This window comes from Barbus barbus (genome assembly GCF_936440315.1).
Source record: "Barbus barbus genome assembly, chromosome: 7".
Classification (NCBI taxonomy): Eukaryota; Metazoa; Chordata; class Actinopteri; order Cypriniformes; family Cyprinidae; genus Barbus; species Barbus barbus.
Window position 1 is genome coordinate 3,861,756 of NC_136735.1, and position 23,687 is coordinate 3,885,442.

Sequence of the window (23,687 nt, forward strand, 5' to 3'; positions counted from 1 at the left end):
ATCTTGCAGACGTACGTGTGCTATCTGAGCTCTCTCTCTCTCTGTGTGTCTTAGCTTTTCCTTTCCTATTTTTCCAAACTGTAGAAACAGAGACACTTAAACCATTAACATCTCCTGGTATATGACCTTTCAAACTATTTTTTAGCTTAATTAGTGAAGGCTCAATAGCTAAGCTATAGAGTTGTCCAGAAAGTGGACAACCCTGTCTTATTCCCCTTCTAGCAGGAACTGGGCAACTCAATCCCCCTCCCACCTTAAGCATTACAGAAGCACCTCTATATAATCATTTTATCCATGAGATAAAAGTTTATCCAAACCCAAAAGCTTTCAAAACATTTAGAAGGTAATTATGGCCCACACAATCAAATGCTTTTTCTTGATTAATTGATAATATACCAATATTAAAATAATTTCTCATAGAGAGGTCAATTACATCTCATACTAAAAATAAATTATCCATTATTGTGCGTCCTGGAACACAGTATGTTTGCTCATTTTTCACAACAATACTTAAAAAGTTTTTAATCTATTTGCTAAACATTTAGACAATATTTTATAATCTTGGCACATTAAAGTAACAGGGCGCCGATTTTTCAACAATCCTAAATCACCAGTTTTAGGCAAAAGTGATAAAACTGCCCTTTGACAGCTGCTGGGTAAAATACATATTTTAAAACATTCACCAGTTACATCCAAGAACATTCCAAAATGATTTATAAAATTCAGCAGGCAAACCATCTACATCCAGTTGCATAACAGCCTCTCAAAGTTCTTCATAAGAAACCATTTTATCCAATTTATCTCTGTCCTCAGGTTTCAAGTTAGGTAGTCCTTTCAACAACTGATCCATACTCGCATTATCACAGTCTTTAGGCCCAAAAAGTTCAGCATAAAAAAGCATTGCAATTTTTCTCATTTCAATGGGATCCGAAGTTAATGTGCCATTGTCCTTCCGAAGATAAAGCATATTTTTTTTGCTTTACTACTTTACGTTCTAGATTAAAAAATAACTTTGTTGGAGCATCCATTTCCTTAATGGAAGATATCCTTGCTTGAACTAAGGCCCCTTTTGCGCTTTCTTCTAAAAGAGTTTTCAGCTCTAATCTCTTTTTCTTTAAATCATTAGTTTCATCCAAAGCATTCAAATCGAGCAAATTTTCCATATCATTAATACCTTTCTCCAAGCCTTCAATATTTCTCTTGATTTGAATTTTCCCTACCTCCCACCACTGAATCACATTTTCGAATTTGTCCTTTTCTAGTTTCCATTTTTCCCAAAAACATTTAAAATTTTCACAAAAAAACTTATGTAACAGTTTGACATTGAAATGCCAATAAGATTTTGGATGCAATACCCTTGTAGTATTAAAATCAATAGTCACTACATGGTGATCAGAAAAACCACAAGGAGATACACCAACATTCATAACTTTATTATTGTCTGATTTATTTACATATGTTCTGTCCAGTCTTGCTCTAGTCACAGTAGAGTCTAATATTTTAACCCATGTATATTGTTTTATTAATTGATTTCTATTTCTCCATACATCAATTAATTCTAGTTCTTGAGTAATCTTAAGGAGCATTTTACTAGACTGTGCTATATAATATATACATAAATATAGCTAATTCTATAGCTATAGCACTATATAGCGCTATAGTGCTATAGCTATAGAATTCAACTTAATTTTGACTATCTGAATGTGTTTCCTGCAAAAACATTACATTAATATCTTTAAGATAAACATTCTGTAATTATTGGTCTTTTATTCCTATCTCTCCCTCCATTAATATTTAAGGATCCTACTCTTAAAATATACATAAAAAGATATAAGGAGAGAAAAGAAAGAGACAGAAAAAGAAAAAAGCATTGCAAAGACACCCTTGGCATGTATCTCATTTCACAAGATTAGTTTGATTTACGTTTAACAGGGGTTTTCCCCTTTCTAAGTTTAGTAAGAATCTTCTTTAATTGAAACCTCTTTCGTTTACTCAGACTCTCTTCTCCTACCCTCCTTTGCCAATATAGAACTGAGGATTCAAATCTCTTTACATCTGGAAAAAAATTCCTAACATCAGCAACCTTTCCAAAAGTCTCATCCAAAAAAGAGTTTCTCTCATCCAAAGAGTAAACCTGATCACGACCTACCTGGGATACATCTGACAAGTCTGAAAAATCAGATAAAACACCTTCCTCATCATCAACCTCATTCATCTCATCCTCACCTAATTTTCGTACCTTTTCTTTAGGTTCACATGAATTTACCTTCTTAACATCACCTTGATTTTCAGTTTCTCTAGAATCCGTTAATTCACATTCCCTGCTTATCTGATCTTCTATCCTTTCCACCTCATTTATATCAGACATCTGTTCCTCATCTCTTTCAACCCTTTGCTCATTCTCATCAGACAACTCATTTTCCTTCCTTACACTCTCAATAACAATGTCCTCATCATTCTCTACTTCTTCAGTAGGAAGCTCTTTATAATTTTCCACATCCTCAGTATTGATTGCCGTTTGATTTCTATGTGAATTCTCTTGCACTTAAGTTTCAATACCACTCTGCCAGCTACAGCACTAACAGCACAAGATAACCTTATGAGCCCAACATAAGCAACATATGAGCCCACATTCATAACAACGCATCTCACCTGTGCTCATATATAACATAAACAACCTGCCTTCATACATGCATCGAAACAACACATTAAGCGTTTGCAAATTCAAAAACATAAACACTTGTCGCCTAAACGACAGCACATGTTTCAAATTCCCATTTCTACAGCCAAGTGGAACCATTCTGATTCCACTGGCGAGTTTCCCGAAACGCGTTAACTCACGCTCAATCTCAGCATCAGCAATGAACGGTGGAACATTTGAAATTGTTACTTTACTTGTTGGAGTCACTAATGGTTGAACATGAACAAAAGTACCACTTACTGAAATCCCGCTTTCAATCAGACGGTGGACTAATTGTTCATCCTTAAGAAAAATCACCATCGCTTTGTTCATTCGGGACGCATAGACAATATTTTCATGTCCCGCTTTTTTAGCGACCTCTACCAGCACGTCTTCCACAGATTCTCCAGCATTCGTGACACACCTGACGCTGACGGAGCGACAGAGATGACGCCTGCATACTCACATGCAACGCCATCTCCATCTCCGACACGACAATATTAACCTATTATACACAAACGACAAAATTATAAATTTGACGAATCAAACCAATCTTGCAAAAATTAACACGCAGAACCCCTTCCAAAAACTCCCAAAAGAGTAGTTGGGTAAAAACTTTCAATTTTCCCTCTCACCGTGTTCACCCTCCCACACTATCACTTCCCAGCATGCACTGAGAGAGAGAGAGAGAGGGAGAGAGAGAACCTTTACAAGAGATGGCTTCTTAAAACAGCTGCTGGAGTATGTGCTCTGACTTAACTACAAGACAGAAAAAAAATATTGAATTACAATTACTTCACAAAAACATATTAAAGGCGTGAAAAGCGTTGTGGTTACTGTGCTTTAAAAATAGTATACAGTAAAAACAGTTGCCATGGTAAAAACATGGTAAGTATTGTTGTTCGTGTGCTTTAACTACAAATACCACAGTAAAACTGCGGTTACTGAGGTAAACTCATAGTAAATATTGAAGTTATTGTGTTTTAACTACAAATACCACAGTGAAATACGGTTACTGTGGTAAACCCATAGTAAATATTGAAGTTATTGTGCTTTAACTACAAATACCACAGTAAAACTATTGTTACGGTGGGAGAAGCATGGTATATTTTGTGGTTACTGTGCATTGACTACACATGATATGGTCGACAGTTACTATGGTAAACACACGGTAAATGTGTGGACTTTACACGATCCCTTTCCCACCATGGGCAAATTTTAAATTAATAACTTGGAGTATTTTAGGAGACGGTACCTGTATATGTGTCCTGAAGTCATCTAAATCCATCGTTTAATGTGTTATTATGCTGGTCTTTGGTCCGTGTGCAGTTGTTGGGGAAATGATCGCCTCTGCTGGTACTCCAGTGGTAACTTCACCTTCATATATGTGTGCGGTGATTAAGGATGTGGATCGATGATAACAGCATTCTCAGCTTACCAGTAGGCTCAGCAGATCCCTTCTGGTCCATATCTGTGACCTGATAACCCCTGATAACGGCCATTCAATCGACTGATATCATTCGAAGCTGGTGGATCAAAATATGGAATGTTTACAAAATATATGTAATTATCATCACATAAAATGCATTCACACTTAGGGGAAAAGTGCATCAAACATCCACTTTTTGATACTAAAACACAAAAAAAAGAAAGTTTTTGGGAGGGAAAGTATTTGCATTTCAAAATTCTGTTTGATGCATCCATGAAGAAACATTCACACATCAACCACTAGAGGTCCTTCAGTCTGTTTAAGCAGTAAAACACTACAGCCTTAAACTGCATGGCAGTTAATAACTAATCAGGTTTATTGAAGCATTAGCCATAGATTTAAGAGCAGACAAACCAAAACATGAGTGGAAACTCTTTATAAAACATGCATTACTACACAATAGAACATAATATACTTTGTTTCTCATTTGGCGCTGCTGTAGATCACTGAAAGCTCCTCCACAGTTTCTACATTTGATCGCCTAAATAACAAACAATTAAGACAACAGCTTAGATTAGATGATCTGTGCTGGTTAAGATGTTACTGGTTAAATTAGTGCTAGTTAAGTGTTTCTCACCTCACGGCAGCACCAGGCTGATGAACTCTTATATTGTCATACTGGCATTCATTGTCGTCCGGTCTGTTCTTCTCTTTCTTTCGGTGATATTCGACAGTAGCGTAGTGGATCTCCTCAGTATCTCTGGATTCAGGAGTTTCTCCTCTGCTGGGTTTGACACTGGCATACAGAGCGTCATTGACTGTATCGGGTTCAGAAAGAGGCTCTGAAACTCTCTGAGACACGTCAGAATAGAGATCATTCTGAAATATGAGACAATTACAAATTATTACTTTTTAATTTGATCTGAGAAGTGATAGAAGTGTAGATTGTCAGTCTACTGAAGTTTGTCTCAAATTCTTCAGATCAATACCACACAGATGAAATCAGACCAAAGTTTTGATGTAAAATGCAGATATTTATCTGCTTTACCTGTTTGACTGAGAAATCTTCAGTTTTAACATCCCGTTGTTTTCTCCTGTGATAATATCATTAACAGCATTTAGCACTTAACTCTATTCAAATAACATAAAATATTAATACTATTATTAAAGATTTACTATCAAATGAGTCATTGCCTGCTACTAAACCTAGAATGAACAAATACAATCACAGCGTCTGTTGTTGTTGTTGTTGTTGTTTGTTTTTGTTTTTTTTTCCATTTAAGGCACATTATAGACCTGAAGATGATGATGGTGATGATGATGATGATGATGATGATGATGATGATGAATCCTCCTCCAGATGCAGCTGTGATCACAATCACATTCCTACCAGCACCATGATGAACTGAAAGATGAAGATCATCATAATTAATAAACTGATGAATGATGTGAAGATACAGGAGTGTGTTAATAAAAGCTTCACCTGTGACAGTAACAGCGTCTGATCTCTGAGATCCATGTTGATTGTAAGCCTCACAGTAGAAGCGTCCACTCTGTAGTGCACTGAAACTCTGTCCAGATCCAACAGATGAGCTTTGATCCTTCTTAAACCAGCTGAAGTTCAGAGCAGGTGGGTTTGAATCACTGCTGCAGATCAGAGTCACTGAATCTCCCTCCACTATTTCACCAGATCCATTTATGGACACTGAGACATTCCTGGGTGCATCTAAAAAGGATACAAATAAAATCCTTAAATCATTTAATTCAAACACAGTCTGCAGTTTTTTTTTAAGAAGTACAAATAAATCTGTACTCACACGTGACATTGAGCTGAACAGCAGGAGAGATGTAAGTGTGTCCATGTAGACCACAGCTATATCTGCCTGCATCCTCTCTTCTGACTGACTGCAGCAGGAGTTGATTGTTTCTGTCTCTTCTCTCAGTTAATGGCTGTGAGTTTCTGTACCAGATGAATGTTGCTCTGTCAGTCAGAGCGCAGCTGCTTTTACATGTCAGACGGACATTATGACCCTCTGTCACTCTCTCAGGAGACTCCACCTGAAGATCTGAACACAACACACACATTATATCTAGTGCTGCTGTCAGACACTGATTATTATTCAACATAATGCACAGAAGAAGAGTGAAACCTCATCAAAGTCACCTGTGACAGTAAGAGTCACTCCTAGTTTACCAATCCATTTACCATCAGGTCTAGTGATGAATCTGAAATAGTACATGTGTTCATCTTTCTGTGTCACATGACTCAGTCTTATGGTGCAGTTCTGCTGTTTATCTCCCAGATACTGAAGCCTCTGATGATATTCAGGGTCCTCAGACAGATCTGGAGACTCTTCATCCTTTATTTTAGGTCCTTTGGTCCAGAACACTTTCCTGATCTGATATCCAGTAGGGTATGTATAAGTGCAGCTCATTATCACTGATGAGTTCTTTAGTGCACAGATGTGTGAATGACTGTAACACACACCCCAACCAGCACTAGAGACCCCTGAAACACAGAATTCATCAGGATGAAAATGTTTTATTAGTTACAACGGGCCATTGAAACTCATGAAAACATGAAAAGTTCTCAGAATATATTATTTGTTATAAATAATCTCATTGTGAATTAATCAGTTTAGACGGAGGATGTTACAGAAATAAACACAGAAACAGAAGTAAAATGAACAATACACCGCACTATAAAATAATGAAAAAATGAGACTAAGAAAATAAAGCTGATTTTATTAAAGACCTGGTGACATTAAACTGTGAGTTTTGTGGCTTTTAGCTGACATCTCAGTTCTGAACTTGTGAACTAAACACATTCTTCTGAGAAAACGGCCATAAATAGTCTTGATCTGCACAGCCTAACTTCCTGTTTCAAAAGGAAGTACATCAACATTGCACAGAAAACTGCCCATTACTTGCTCATTATGGGGTTTTTGAAAATAAAATGTAATATTTTTATAATGTGAATAATTTACTGTGAAAAAGCAGAAAGATCAGAGGAAGACGAGGAGCCATTCTGACCACCATCACCGTAAAATATATCTATAATACAGCATTAATTATCACTTTTATGCTAATTAACAGTATATGCAGAACACCCTAAACAGCTCTTAGTGTAAGTAAGATCTTTGCACATCTGAAGATTATTAATGCACAACATCAGTGTGTGTAAATGAACTGATCATTGAGATGAACAGAAGATATTTCTCATGTCAGGAATCATGTGTTATAATAACTTAATCTACAGAAATAATCATCAGGTTTTATTGAAGTACGAGTGTGTTTGTCTTACCGTGTTGAAGCTCATCAGATCAACAGCAGCTAAATGACTGACCGTTTTAACTCATGCACTTCAGCTACTGGCTTTGTGCGGTTAACACTGCTTTTAATACCCAGCAGCAGAAACAGGTCCCTCCTTTAAGAGGAAAATAACATTGCTGAACTAAAAATAACAATAAGATAGCAATGCAAGTTAATTTGAGCATATTTTCAAAAGATGTTTAGAGAACCAGACTTTAGTTTTAATATAAGCTAGCTGTTATTGTCCATTAAATTTATATTCTCTGAAAACTAACTGTCAATTAAACAACTCTAGGCCATTCTGACTGAGAAAAGGCCTTATTTATAACTAATGAATGATGTGAAGATACAGGACTGTGTTAAAGGGGTCCTATTATACTCTTTTACAAAGTCTTGATTTTGTTTTGGGGGTGTACTAGAACATGCTCTCATGCTTGGTGGTTCGAAAATCGCAGTATTTTTCACATAATTTACATAATTACAATACCTTTCTCCCCAGCCTGACACAAACCACTCGAATAGTTCTGGGTTTGATGAAGGCCCGCCTTCCAAAAAACTAAATGTATTGTGATTGGTTAGTTGTCCCAGTGCGATGAACCAGATTTAAATATATATGTATATACTTAATTTTATGCATTTTAATCAATGACAAAGCACATTTGTAAATAATTTCCTTCTCAACCTTAAAAATTATATTTTTTTCCTTTTAGTGACTGTTGAAAAGGCCCAGTATTTCATAGTATTTTCTGATTTGATGTTAATGTGATCCGCCCAAACTGACTGTTTTAGTTTTAGTTTCTCACGGTCCTGTCAGCAGCTTGATATAGAGTTGCTTTTATTGTGTGTGTGTTCAAGAACAAGTAAGAGTGTTTGTTTATGTCTGGCTTACACTCTCAAAAACATTTTGGTAACACATTTAAATTATATCTCAATTACATACACATTTTCCATCCATTTGGATTACATAGTTTTAACATAAATTAATAAACTTAATGTGATTCAAATGCATCAGTCACATGTATTGTAAATGAAACAGGCAAGTAATACTTCACAGCAAAGTCCTCATGTTTTTCCACACATACGGAGTGCTAAAGTAGCATTGAAGCAGTGCTGGAGTTAATGAGATATTTATATGACTTATGATTTTAGAGAAAGGACAAGAGCTCCCAAAAAACCCATTGATTCATCAGACACAGGAAGCCCTGAACTCTGCTAACTTTTCAAAGACAACTTCAGTCTGTACTCACACGTGACACTGAGCTGAACAGCAGGAGAGATGTAAGTGTGTCCATGTAGAGCACAGCTATATCTGCCTGCATCCTCTCTTCTGACTGACTGCAGCAGGAGTTGATTGTTTCCGTCTCTTCTCTCAGTTAATGGCTGTGAGTTTCTGTACCAGATGAATGTTGCTCTGTCAGTCAGAGCGCAGCTGCTTTTACATGTCAGACGGACATTATGACCCTCTGTCACTCTCTTAGGAGACTCCACCTGAAGATCTGAACACAACACACACATTATATCTAGTGCTGCTGTCAGACACTGATTATTATTCAACATAATGCACAGAAGAAGAGTGAAACCTCATCAAAGTCACCTGTGACAGTAAGAGTCACTCCTGGATGACCAGTCCATTTACCATCAGAACTATAAGTGATGAATCTGAAATAGTACATGTGTTCATCTTTCTGTGTCACATGACTCAGTCTGATGGTGCAGTTCTGCTGTTTATCTCCCAGATACTGAAGCCTCTGACTGTATTCAGGGTCCTCAGACAGATCTGGATACTCTTTACCCTTTACAGGGTTTTTGGTCCAGAACACTTTCCTGATCTGATATCCAGTAGGGTATGTATAAGTGCAGCTCATTATCACTGATGAGTTCTTTAGTGCACAGATGTGTGAAGGACTGTAACTCACACCCCAACCAGCACTAGAAACCCCTGAAACACACAATTCATCAGGATGAACATGTTTTATTAGTTACAACGGGCCATTAAAACTCATGAAAATGTGAAAAGTTCTCAGAATATATTATTTGTTATAAATAATCTCATTGTGAATTAATCAGTTTAGACGGAGGATGTTACAGAAATAAACACAGAAACAGAAGTAAAATGAACAATACACCGCACTATAAAATAATGAAAAAATGAGACTAAGAAAATAAAGCTGATTTTATTAAAGACCTGGTGACATTAAACTGTGAGTTTTGTGGCTTTTAGCTGACATCTCAGTTCTGAACTTGTGAACTAAACACATTCTTCTGAGAAAACGGCCATAAATAGTCTTGATCTGCACAGCCTAACTTCCTGTTTCAAAAGGAAGTACATCAATATTGCACAGAAAACTGCCCATTACTTGCTCATTATGGGGTTTTTGAAAATAAAATGTAATATTTTTTATAATGTGAATAACTTACTGTGAAAAAGCAGAAAGATCAGAGGAAGACAAGGAGCCATTCTGACCACCACCACCGTAAAATATATCTATAATACAGCATTAATTATCACTTTTATGCTAATAAACAGTATATGCAGAACACCCTAAACAGCTCTTAGTGTACGTAAGATCTTTGCACATCTGAAGATTATTAATGCACAACATCAGTGTGTGTAAATGAACTGATCATTGAGATGAACAGAAGATATTTCTCATGTCAGGAATCATGTGTTATAATAGCTTCATCTACAGAAATAATCATCAGGTTTTATTGAAGTACGAGTGTGTTTGTCTTACCGTGTTGAAGCTCATCAGATCAACAGCAGCTAAATGACAGACTGTTTTAACTCATGCACTTCAGCTACTGGCTTTGTGTGGTTAACACTGCTTTTAATACCCAGCAGCAGAAACAGGTCACTCCTTTAAGAGGAAAATAACATTGCTGAACTAAAAATAACAATAAGATAGCAATACAAGTTAATTTGAGCACATTTTCAAAAGATGTTTAGAGAACAGGACTGTGTAACCAGACTTTAGTTTTAATATAAGCTAGCTGTTATTGTCCATTAAATTTATATTCTCTGAAAACTAACTGTCAATTAAACAACTCTAGGCCATTCTGACTGAGAAAATGTCATATTTATAATAAAATAAATCAAGTATTAATAATTTTTTTGACAGTGTACTCTTTCAAACTCTTTTGTCAGTCATAGACAGCTGATTGGTCACGTGACTGTCATCTCGGTCCATTAGATAAAAGCAGATGATCAGATGATTAGATAAAAGCAGATGATCAGATGATTTACTCAGATACATACCTATGATACATAACTGCAAACTCCTCTCATTAAGAAACAATCAGAAATGATATTCAAATGATGCAACATCCTTCGCTTCCGTCAGAAATGAAGCAGGAAATACAAGCAAACACATTCAAATAAAGAGGTAAAGAACCGCTATTAAAGCAAACAGAGACTGAAGAACCAGAGGAGAGGCTGAATGGAATTATAATACAAACATATGAAGGACTTTGAACACAGTACAGGAGAAAACAACACACACATGAAGATGAATTTAGTGATTTACAGCTGATGTGCATTAATGTTGAGGTCAGTAGCAGGAGATGGTGACCTCTGCTGGTGGTTTGAGGGTTTGAACAAACTTTAGCACAAATTAAACTGGGGCCCGTTTCAATAAGGAGGTTCAACCAACTCTGAGTTTAAACTTGAACTCTGAGTTGACTTACTCTGAGATGGGAAACTCTGAGTTGACTTACTCTGAGATGGGAAACTCTGAGATTTAGGTTACAGAATAGCTGAACTGAGTTAGTTTACTCAACTCTAAGTAGGTTGACTGAGTTAAGCGCGTGCACTAAGACGATGAAGAGTCATGATCATGATTCACCATGGTATGGCGTTCCGATCGGCTCTTTAATATGACTTTGCTACATGCACTCGTCTCAATGAACGTGACGTCTGCGTCTGCCGAACGTCTCGTCTGCGTCTGCCACATCACTCGTTCGTGTGCCGAACGTGACGTCTGCGTCTGCCGAACGTGACGTCTGCCATAGTCTGCTGCAAGGGCGGTTTCCAGCACATTCCACTCACTCATTCTTTATTATTTTTTTCCCACTGATCTTCAGTTGTATTTAATTAAGTGATTTTACCTGTATAGCTTTTATTCCAAATAGTAATGAATTTACACAAATGTTCATGTTAAAATATTTGTTTGCCATTGTTTCTTGTCAACATATGCACAGATAGCCTACTTATCAAGAAATCATGTAGCCTAGGCTACTATTCACCACTAGGAGTCTCTTGACCAACACAAAAGAGTAGTTGTAAACATTTGGGCTGATTTAACTAACATAAATAATATTTGTAATAGCCTATGTAATGTTTAATTTTAGAGTTTAGAAATATTTCGTTTTCGAGTTTCGCCGAAGTTTGATTGACAGGCGATCTGACAGTTAACAGAATTATACTTAAAAACAGTTAGGCCTACACCTCAAAAGAGAAAGGTGAGCACAGTTTATTAGTATTAAGCTATTATTATTATTTAGCCTAAATGTCTTTGCTTGTGCATAAAAACATTTAGATTTGTATCAGGTACAGAAATATTTTGGCATAATAATCATAAAAGCCGGAAGAGAATTAACATAGACCCAGAGTTTCTCTTTCAAGTCTCCCATGGTTTTTAACATCACACTTAAACAACATATCCTGATTTTATTTACATATCCACATTTATTATCATTAGCCTATAAACCACCTATAAATCAGCTCTCTGTATGGTTCCAGAGATGGCTCTTCTCATTCAGCACTGCGGGAAAATAATTTGGCCTTAGAAATCCAGTAAAATCAAAAAAAAAAAAAATCCATATTAATTTGTGAATATTTTAAATGTTTAATAAAGGGGCAGAACGTCATAAACAAAAGTCAAATAATAGTTTACAAACTATTTAAAAAAAAGTTTACAGTCGTTTTTTTTTTTCACCACAGGTGACTTATATATAAAAAAAATAGTAGCCTATTTTTCAATTCTATTCTTCTATTTAAAGGATCTACAGAAAACGCGATCGAGTTGTCTGTTTTCTAGTCTACCAAAGTCCTGTAGCCTAGGCCTTTTAAAACTATATAAAAAAACACAATAACAACCCCAACAATAAGCTATAAAAATGCAATAGCCTATATCAAGTTTGTTTCTTCATATTTCTATCTTTGTGGGGGCATTTGGCCCTCAAAATGTGGGTTAAACAACACACACACAATATCCTATATATAAATCACAGACGCAGACATCAGGTTATAAGACAGACGCAAGTGTCACGTTCATTGAGACGAGTGCATGTTGCAAAGTCATATTAAAGAACCGATCGCAACCGCTGGCACACTGCACTGAGCCATGTTGAGTAGAGTGTTAAATACGTGTTAGAGAAAAAAATAATTAATAACTTCACTGCCACACGTGAATGACGCGTGACGTCTGACTCGACACTTCACTGCCACGCGTGATTTACGTGACGTCTGCGTGACGTCTGCGTCACGTCTGCGTCTTAAAATGAATGGAATAAATAGCAGAAAGAAAAAAAAAATAAGACGTTGAGTGAGACGTTCATTGAGACGAGTGCATGTAGCAAAGTCATATTAAAGAGCCGATCGGAACGCCATACCATGGCAACAGTTCCCGTCAAAAAGACGTCAGCGCGCGTACCTCCATCAATGCTTAACATGAATTCTTAATAACTGTCTATAACTTAATAACCGATATAATATCAGAGGTGAAAACTGTAAATCATTTAACTAATATTCATTTTAACGATATCTCATGGCCACAAAAAAAAAAAAAAAAAAAAAAAAAAGGAAAACGAAACAAGAACGTGGCAGCAGCTAAAATGAAGTATAAAAATACAATTCAATCAAGGTAAAGCTTTAAACATGAAAGATTCATGGGTTTGGGCTAAATGACTTTACAAACATTTGACATTATTAAATATCATTAAATGTCTATTTCAATGCACTGCAGCTTTTTCCACATAGTCTAAAACACTATTTTCACATAATTAAATATTTTCTAATCCAACCTGTTACATTTCTTAATTAGAGTAATACAATTAACTACTGATTTGTCGACAGCAAGAAGGCAGATGGAGAACCTGCACCAGCACCACTGACAGATGAAGAGATGGTCAAGTATTGGAAGATTTCTAAAGTTCAAAAGTAAAAAGAATAACTTTTGCTTTTGTATTAGGAAATAAAGATGACCAGAAAATTGTGAATAATTAGTTTAACAGCTGTGGTGGTGGTTATGGCTCGTACTACCCCTCCATCTGGCATCCTTCCATTCCATACAGTAATAATCGGTTTCAGAAGGTGCGATGATGGGGATATGCTTGTCATCAGTGCATCCAACCACACTGGAAATCCTGAAGGACATTCTGATTATTTTGGGTTACTTCCAGAGGTCACAGAAAGATGTTATCAAGTGAACGTCATTTATCAGATTAGCCTCATTTAAACCGATTTCTACACCACTGACCTACAGTCCTGAGATACTCCTCTTGGACGGATTTGTGCCCAGGAAAAAAAATGATCAGAAAGAGCATGAGAGCGATGCACACTTTCCTTAAATTCTGCATACAGGACTTATAATGTGCTCTGCATCTCTGATGTTGTAAAGAAAACTACCATTTAAAATGGTACCGCTCAAATAAATAGGCTATAAGGTATTTAGTCTTGTTTCCATGAAGGGAAAACAAAATATTTAAGTGATTTTTTATTTTATTTTCCAAATTATCTGGCAATGGGGTAAGAAATTAAAAATAGCCTATTCTTGTTTCCGTTTGCATTAAGATTATTTTTCTTACCCTATGGAGAACAATTTTATATTTTAACTAGACTAAATATCTAGATCATTTTTCATCTATAGAAAATGCATCTTAACTTAAGAATTTTTAAACGTTTGTACTTGAAATAAGACTAAAAATACTCAGTAAGAAAGGCAATTTTGCAGCATAAATGAATGCGGTATTAAAACATCGCTTACACTTTAAAAAGGGGGAGGAGACGGAAAGAAACTCTGGGTTTACCAAAGAAAACCTGCTCCCGACCAGGTTAGGTTCACAGAGTAAGTTACCACAGTAACTGACTCTGAGTATAAGTTACCTCTCTTTCAGAAACGGGCTTGACTTACCCTGCTTTCCCAGGTTTGACAAACCTCCCATTCTGAAACAGAAAACCCAGAGTTTCCCTGATTTCAGGCTTAACATACTCCGAGTTTTCACTTAACCTCCTTTCTGAAACGGGCCCCTGATCACTTAGAAATAAATAAATAAATGTTCAAAGAAATGTAAAAAAGCAAAAATAAATAAATATACAAAGAAATTAAAAAAGCAAAAATAAATAATTATTTATAATTTTATTTCCTTATGTATTTATGATTTTTTCCATATTTTGTTATTATTTATACATTTAATTATTTCCACTTTTATTTATTTCTACATTTCTTTGTCTGTAAGGTAATGAGGAGGGCGTGTTTTACCGCAGGAATAGCAATCGAGCCAGAGTAGTCGAGAGGTAAGCTTTGAGGCTACAGTGACACCTTGTGGTGCCCAAACGAAGCGCAAGAAGTGTAGCCTACATGAGGCGCCTGTTGATATTGTGAGATGAATGACTTAGATGGGCTATATGGCCAGAATATCACGGGTTATTATGTTTCAGCAGGGAAGCGTGCAATCTGTGATCGTGTGCAATCGCTTTCTTATGCGCGCTTGTTTTTTTAGGTTCCACATTCAATGCATAGCCTACACAGCATGTTTCCAAGATTCGGAACAGAAGGAGGTTACTGTAGAAGAGTTGTAGCCTCGTGCCACTCACCGCATCAACTGATAATGGATTCTCTTGGTGTAGACACGGCTTTAGATATGGATTAATCACAGGTCTTAGGCTGGAAATATCCAGAATTAGGTCAAATAAAAGGTGTCCATGGGAACGAAGCTAGGATTTTTCTGAAGAACAGCAGGCTGTTTAACTGTTCAGGACCAACCAGGGACTCATGAGTAAATATCACTAAACAAACAAAAACACAACGAAAGTCTCCGTTTAGAATATTACTTGAGCAAAAGTCTTAACGTATGTGATATTTATTCTACTTAAGAAAAGTATTTTTTAAATCTTAAACGTAATTAAGTATTGAAAGTAAAAGTACAAGTAAATGCAAAATGGAAAAGAAGCAAATAAGTATATATGTAGCCTATAAAAATTTTCATACTTAGCTTGAGTAGCAAGATTTCAAGATAGCAAGATTGTTTTCAGTTTTAACTCTTTCTTCCATTTTGCATTTTTGGGTAAGAATAAGAAGCACTTCATCTGGTTCTTATAGTGTCTTTAATTCCAACATAAGAAAACATTTCTGGAATCTGCATCTGAAATAGCATTTAGATGTGCAGTCAGAATTATTGGCACCCTTGGTAAATATGATCAAAGAAGGCTCTGAAAATAAACCTGCATTATTAATCCTTTTGATCTTTTATTAAAAAAAAAAAGAAATCACAAAAATCTAACCTTTCATTGAACTAAAACAATTGAAAATGTGGAAAAATCTCATTATGAAATAAATATTTTTCTCAATTACACGTTGGACACAATTATTGGTATACCTAGAAATTAATTCTTATGAGTAAAATATCTGAAGTATATTCCCATTCATATTCACAATTTTGAGCACTCCAGGGTGATTATGAACATGAAATTATCTAGCCACGGCTTCCTGTTTCACAGAAATATAAATATTTCTGATCCGTCAAGCATTCTTTCCTGCAGTCCGTGTTCTTCTGACTTCTGACTATTTTGTAGTAAGTAACGAATATGCTTCAGGGGAAATGTATCGGAGTAAAAGTACACATTTTAATTAGGAAATGTAGTGGAGTAAAAGTAAAAGTTGGCTGAAATATAACAAATCAAGTAAAGTACAGATACTCCCAAAAAATACTTAAGTACTGTAATGAAGCATTATTACTTTGTTGCATTACACCACTGAAAGAAACAGACTAATATTAGCGTAGATGCCATTTTTCTTACTTACATTGGGTGTTATGGGAAGTGTTCCCGGTTCTGGTTGACCTAATTAATGCAGCCTATCAATCCTTTAACGGATTTGAATATTGGAAGCGTATTAGTGTGTTATGTGTACGCCAGGATAAAGAGATGTGTCTTTAATCTAGATTTAAACTGACATAGTGTGTCTGCCTCCCGAACAGTGTTAGGTAGATTGTTCCAGAGTTTGGGCGCTAAATAGGAAAACAATCTGCGTTTGATTTCTGCTGGATTTTGATACTCTAGGTATTATCAAATGGCCAGAGTATTGAAAACGCAGTGGACGTGGAGGACTATAATGCGATAAGAGCTCGCTCAAGCACTGAGGAGCTAAACCATTCAGGGCTTTTAAAATCAAGATTTTACGATACAATGTTTAATAGGGAGCCAGTGCAGTGTTGACAGAACCAGGCTAATGTGGTCATACTTCCTGGTTCTAGTAAGAACTCTAGCTGCTGCATTTTGGACCAACTGGAGTTTGTTTATTAAGTGTGCAGAACAACGATCCAATTAAGCATTACAATAATCTAACCTTGAAGTCATAAATGCATGAATTAACATTTCTGACTTTGAGAGCATAGGTCTCAATTTAGATATACTTTTAAGATGAAATAAAAATGCAGTTTTACAAATGCTAGAAACGTGACTGTCAAAGGAAAGACTGCTATTAAATAGCACACCTAGGTTCCTAACTGATGATGAAGAATTTACAGAGCAGCCGTCAAGTGTTAGATAGTGTTCTAGGATTATTACATGTAGGGGTTTTAGGTCTGATAATTAACACCTCTGTTTTTTTTCAGAATTTAGCAGTAAGAAATTACTTGTCATCCAGTTTTTATATCGACTATGCATTCTGTTAGTTTCTCAATTTGGTGTGTTTCGCCGGGCCGCGAAGAAATATAGAGCTGAGTATCATCAGCATAACAGTGAAAGCTAACACCGTGTTTCCTGATGGTATTTCCTAAGGGTAACATGTAAAGTGTGAAAAGTACGGCCCTAGTACTGAGCCTTGAGGTACTCCATACTGCACTTGTGCTCGATATGATACCTCTTCATTCACTGCTACAAACTGATGGCGGTCAGATAAGTAAGATTTGTACCATGCTGCACTTCCACTAATGCCAACAAAGTGTTCTAGTCTATTCAAAAAATGTTGTGGTCGATAGTGTCGAACGCAGCACTAATATCCAGTAGTACTAAAATAATAAAGAGATACAACCACGATCAGATGATAGAAGCAGGTCATTTGTAACTCTAATGAGAGCAGTCTCAGTACTATGAAACGGTCTAAATCTTGACTGGAAATCCTCACAGATACCATTTTTCTCTAAGAAGGAATATAATTGTGACGATATACCTTTACTAGTATCTTTGACAGAAAAGGGAGATTCGAGATCGGCCTGTAATTAACTAGATCTTTGGGGTCAAGTTTTTAATGAGTGGCTCAATAACAGCCAATATGAAGGTTTTGGGGACATATCCTAATGACAATGACAAATTAATAATAGCCAAAAGAGGATCTATGACTTCTGGAAGCAGCTCTTTTAGTAGTTTAGATGGAATAGGGTCTAACATACATGTTGGTTTAGATGATTTAACAAGTTTATACAATTCTTCCTCTCCTATAGTAGAGAATGAGTGGAATTGTTCCTCAGGGGATCTATAGTTCACTATCTGATGTGATACTGTAGCTGACAGCTGCATTGTTACAATTTTATCTCTAATAGTATCGATCTTGGAAGTAAAGTAGTTCATAAAGTCATTACGGCTGTACTGTTGGGAAATGTCAACACCTGCTGATACTTTATTTTTTGTTAATTTAGCCACTGTATTGAATAAACCCTAAACCTTCTGACACTGACTAATAGGTAACAAATTAGCAGATCATGTTCAAGGCTCTGACATTATGAAGAGCTATTGGATACTTATAAATTGCACAAGCACATTGACATCTCATCTCCACAGTACTGTGATGCACCTTTAGAGGTGTTACATCCTTAAATGTCCTTGTGGAAGTGTCTGTGTTCTTTTCTCTCTCTCTCTCCTGCTTGCTCTCTTTCCTTTCCCTGTCGATCTCTTAGGCCGCCTCCCTTGGCTGCTGATTGGCTCACGGAGCTGTCAATCATTAAGCGACGTGACGCCAACCTATCCGCTACCAGTAAAGTTTCCACTGGCAGATATAGGAACACCACCCCCTGTATGTTAAATTTTTATTAGTTGAGAGTAGGGAAGTATACGGCACTTGGCGCTGAAGACTTGATTTCTTTGTTTCTTTTCTTTAGTTTAAAAAGGTTTAAAATAAGCTAGAAGTGGTTTTGGTGTGTTTATTTCTTTCTTTTGGCGTCACTAGCGTCCCCGTTCTCTTGGGTTGATTTGTTTATTTATTTATTTTTTCTGAGTTGTAAATATTTGTATATATTGGTTGTCTCTTTAATGACTTATATTTTTGTAAATATACTTTGTAGTTATATGGATTCTTTTCACTTTGTATAATAAATCACTTTCGTTGGCAGTTCATGGCCTTGCATTGTCTCTTGCCGCCGCCATCATTTTACAGATTTGCCACAATCTCAGTGTTACTCCTTTTTCCCCTATACAATCTTAAAAGGGTCGTAACAAGAGGGAAATGCCCTGTTATGTATTACCTAATCAGAGAGTATTTATCTTTCCTGTAGCTCAAATAGTAGAGCATGGTGCTAGCAACGCCAAGGTCATGGGTTCGATTCCCAGGGAAAGCAAGAGCTGATAAAATGTAAAAACTGTAACTCGAATGCAATGTAAGTCGCTTTGGATAAAAGCGTCTGCTAAATGCATAAATGTAAATCAATTTGAATAGGTTTGTTTAAAATTGGACATTTCTAGCTTTCTATAGACATATTTATGATGTCTATGAGGCAAGTAGCACTGAGTTCATCTTTTGTGTCTCGCTCCACGGTTCACTGAGACCAAGATGGCAAAAAGTGCATTCTATGTTTTCTTTTTTTTTATGGTATAAAACCACAATGTTTTGTTAATATTGTGAGTGTACACAAATAAAACTTCACACTTTTGAACAATGTACTTCTCTTATTTGTATGAGTAAAAATGATGGTGGATTTTATGTTGTTAACACAGTTATCAGGAAAAAAATTGCCAGAGATTGTTTCAATGGCTTCAACACAAACACTCAGATATACATCTAATAGCATACATTTATCTAGGTTAACCTTTGATCAAGTGGCCATGTAAAGTGGTACATGTTTTTAGTTTCAAGTAAGTCATATTTGAGGTCGATGAATGGCAAACATTTCCCTCGTTCTACAATATTTTTAAGACTACACTGACAGAGACACATCCCCTCTCAGCCAATCACAGTGAGCAGAGATAATACGCATAATAACATCATCTCTAGCAATGAGGTCAACCCTGCCCTTACTCTTAGCTAAAGATTTCTCCCAGTTCCTTAGTAAAAAGTTCTTCTCAGCAGATTTGTGAATCAGTTTTAAGATGAAACTCTTAGCTAAGAGCTTTTACTGCTATTAAGGAGAACTAGAATATAAAAGGTTTTGCGAATACGGCCCCTAAAGATTATGCACAATGTCAGAGTAATGGCCTGATCATTGAGATGAACACAATATATTTATCATGTGTTTTATTAACTCGATAGAAATTAACTCTTTATAGAATCTTTTTTTCTCTCTTTTTTTTTTTTGTCTGTCTCCTCCAGCTGAACTTCTTTGTCCATCATTACTTTGTATACTATTTGAGGTTAAAACTGTCAGTTATGATTTAAAACCATTTAGGTGTTTTGACACTGAATTTTAATTAATGATCTCTGTCAATCATATGTGGCTCCGCCCACAGCGCTCAGGATTGGTTGATTTGTGCTCCACCTCTCAGTGCAGCATCTTGCTGTTGATCTGAACAAACAATCATGATTTGATAGTGAAAACTCACATTTTGTTTTGTTCTCTGCCAAATTTGAGAAGACAAGAATTAATCAACTGGAGTAGCATGCATTATGTTTATGCAGTGTTTGTGAAACATGCTATGCAAATAAAAATGACTTGCAACATGAACAGAAATAGTTAAAAAATTAAATTCCATCAAACCTGTTATTATAGTGAAAGGTGAGGAGCCTGAAAACAAAGAAAAAAGAAATTCCACAGTGTTTTTCAGATATCGCAGATTTCTGACTCGGATGGTTTTTGATTACAGAACTGGTTTCAATAATAACGTGATAATTCAAGAAACTACCAAATAAACATCATATAGTGAATTTTAATATAGGATAATAGGAGATGGCATCCCATCCAAGACTCCACTATCACTTCAACCATTTTCATTACCAGACACGACTGTTGCTCTTTTCATGATTTTTTTATTAGCAGGAGTCAACAACCAAACTCAAAAACCAAACGATTATACACTTATATGTCAATAAATGCATGAAAATTGCAAAGTTACATGTTAACTTCTTTATCTCGTATGTCTACTAAGCAAAGATTATTCAGATCAAATAACATTTTCAATCACCCCCAAATCTAGACTATAAAATCATAAGACAGACTGGTCATATTATATACTCGTTCCCTGTTTATTCCCTCTATGGTTTTTAAGTACATTTCAACAGCATGTATTGCAACATAAACATAACTTTTAAGACCACAATTAAAAAAGAATGAGAATAATTTCCCTCTTTCAGACCATAATCATCTCCATCTGCTGACATTTGCTCTTTGCTTGTCCGGCCGTTACAAATCAGTTATAGTAGCCAAATAAAATCTAGTATTAAAAAGTCAAGGTTCAAGAGCCCAAATAAAGTAAACACTGATCACTATAACGGTGACTTAAAAATTGTGCTTTTCTTCTTTGGTGATTCTATTGTTAACATCAGGTCTCTTCATTAATGGGCAATCATCACTCAATGAATCTCTTAATTATCTCATTAACTTTAACACTTTGTAGGATGGAGTCATATAGACACCCAGCAGTGTTAATTTAACACCGGGGATTTTGCTGTGTGTGTTGTTGTTCTGTCTTATAAGGACTTCAACACTATAGATTTAGTGAAACTATACTTTTAAATTGCCTAAATGTCAAAATTAGTACAATAATAATTATATCATGACAATATATTTAAAGAAAAATCCTAATACTGTACATGTTATTGCATTATCATGAGTCATATTTCTCTCTTACTAAAGTTAACCTTGATTTATTACAGTAAAAGTATAGTAACCATGTATTTTTTTTAATTTGTAATTTTTTTTAGTAGATTGATTACAATCTGTTTTAATTTGCAACCATAGTTTTACTACACATGTCATGGTTAGACTGTAGTTAGTGTACCAAAATCATGGTTAATTTGTGGTTACTATGGTTTAACTATAACCATGGTTTTTGGTTTTTACAGTACTTTGAGTGATGATAGTAATTTAGTTTATTTTAGTTTACAATAGTCTATTATTAATCATCTGGCCGCTACTGCTAAGAGTTGCTAGCAGTTTAATTCTTAACTAAGTAAACAAACACAAAACTACAGCCTATTTACAGATGAAACTGACCTGCACTTGAAGTCATGAACAGTTTTGCCTCTCTGATCCACTCCATTCTCGAGTCTCTTGCATTGATTACTCTGATAGAAACCGATAGAAACCTTTTGGCGCAGCGCGCGTGAGCCGAATCGTGTTGCCAGTCATGACTAACCGATTCATTTATTATAGATTTGTTATCAAATGGTGATCCACCAAAACTACAGTAACTAGCCTGGTTTGAAAATGTAAGAAGTAGAAAGTACAGATATTTGTGTAAAAATTTAAGGAGTAAAAGTAAAAAGTAGTCAGAAAAATTAATAGTGAAGTAAAGTACTGATACCAGAAAAATCTACTTAAGGACAGTAACGAAGTATTTGTACTTTGTTACTTCCCATCTCTGCATGACAATGACCCAAAACACATGGCCAAGGCAACAAAGAAGTGGCTCAAGAAGAAGCACATTAAGGTCCTGGAGTGGCCTAGCCAGTCTCCAGACCTTATTCCCATAGAAAATCTGTGGAGGGAGCTGAAGGTTCGAGTTGCCAAACGTCAGCCACGAAACCTTAATGACTTGGAGAGGATCTTCAAAGAGGAGTGGGACAAAATCCCTCCAGAGAGGTCAACTACAAGAAACGTCTGACCTCTGTGATTGCCAACAAGGTCACTAAGTACTAAGCCATGTTTTGTGTTACATTACTTTTGTCACTGGGCTGGGTTTGCTTATTTTTTTGCCCTTTCGCACCTTCCAAATAGTGGTTGAAGGAAATGTATACTTTCACATCTGTACAGCTCAAACTCAAATAAACCTTTCAGTTGTGCTGCAGATTGCATGAAGAATAGGATGCAGGAGAAGAAAATTCAACACCACAAACACAAATGTAATGTCTTTCTAAATACTGTTTTTGTGTAAATGAGATGAGTAAAGGCATGTTGACGTTTTGTCTAGAACAGGGGCGGCGTTTCCGTATAGCAGAGTGTGGAGCAATTCAGCAGGATGCAGATATATGCAGATATATAATGAATCTTTATATCTGGTGTAAATATGAAAATATTAAACTATTTAGTAAAGTTTACCATGCAATTTTTGATAGGGGCTGTCCTTTACAAAAAAATAAATAAATAAAATTCTAAATATGTGTAACTTCCGAGAATTGAACTGTTGACAGAGCACATCAAACTGAAGAACTGGTTCAACTGGGCTGGCAGAGAAACACTAACTAAACACTAAGAGACACATTTCTCTTTCAGGAATCCACTGATTTACAAGAAAATCCTTAACCATCAGAGATGTGTCTGTCTGTCTGGCTTGGATAGACACTTCAAACCGGTTCGGACGTGACTGCTGGCCTCTTTCTGTTCTAGTGCATAACAAAAATAATGCTTTACATGTGTTATTTCCACCTCGTGAGAAAAAGAAGAAAGAATTCACACTTTTTTTGTCACACTGTCTCTGGTTCTTTCACACTTGTCAGAAAGCTAAGGAAACCATTGTCTTTAAGATTCCTGAATGCATGATGCCTTATACATAACATTGATAAAATATATAGACTCCAGATCAGAATATTGACCTAAATATTTAAATCAAGCAAGAACAACAGAAAAGGAAAATAATGAAAATGTTCAATGTTCAACTCCGTCGGTCTTAGTGCACGATGTAACTACAGAAGAGACAAGTTTTAAATAGGAAAATTTTCTAAACTCTTTAGTCATTTTTGATGA

General features: G+C 35.9%; 1 protein-coding gene across 1 annotated transcript in view; it reads right to left on the reverse strand.

The window, feature by feature from the left end:
• Positions 1–10,245, reverse strand: part of LOC306872980 (B-cell receptor CD22-like) — a 49,637-nt gene extending 39,392 nt beyond the window's left edge. Inside the window, exons 1-9 of the mRNA XM_079421959.1 lie at positions 10,157–10,245; positions 9,840–9,906; positions 9,016–9,360; positions 8,669–8,917; positions 6,274–6,618; positions 5,927–6,175; positions 5,593–5,835; positions 5,397–5,514; positions 5,158–5,203 (exon numbers count right to left, since the gene is read on the reverse strand). Of these exons, the coding sequence (XP_079278085.1) occupies positions 5,158–5,203; positions 5,397–5,514; positions 5,593–5,835; positions 5,927–6,175; positions 6,274–6,618; positions 8,669–8,917; positions 9,016–9,360; positions 9,840–9,906; positions 10,157–10,171 (1,677 nt within the window). The 5' untranslated portion in view covers positions 10,172–10,245. The remainder of the gene's footprint in view (positions 1–5,157; positions 5,204–5,396; positions 5,515–5,592; positions 5,836–5,926; positions 6,176–6,273; positions 6,619–8,668; positions 8,918–9,015; positions 9,361–9,839; positions 9,907–10,156) is intronic.
• Positions 10,246–23,687: the final 13,442 nt, after the last annotated feature.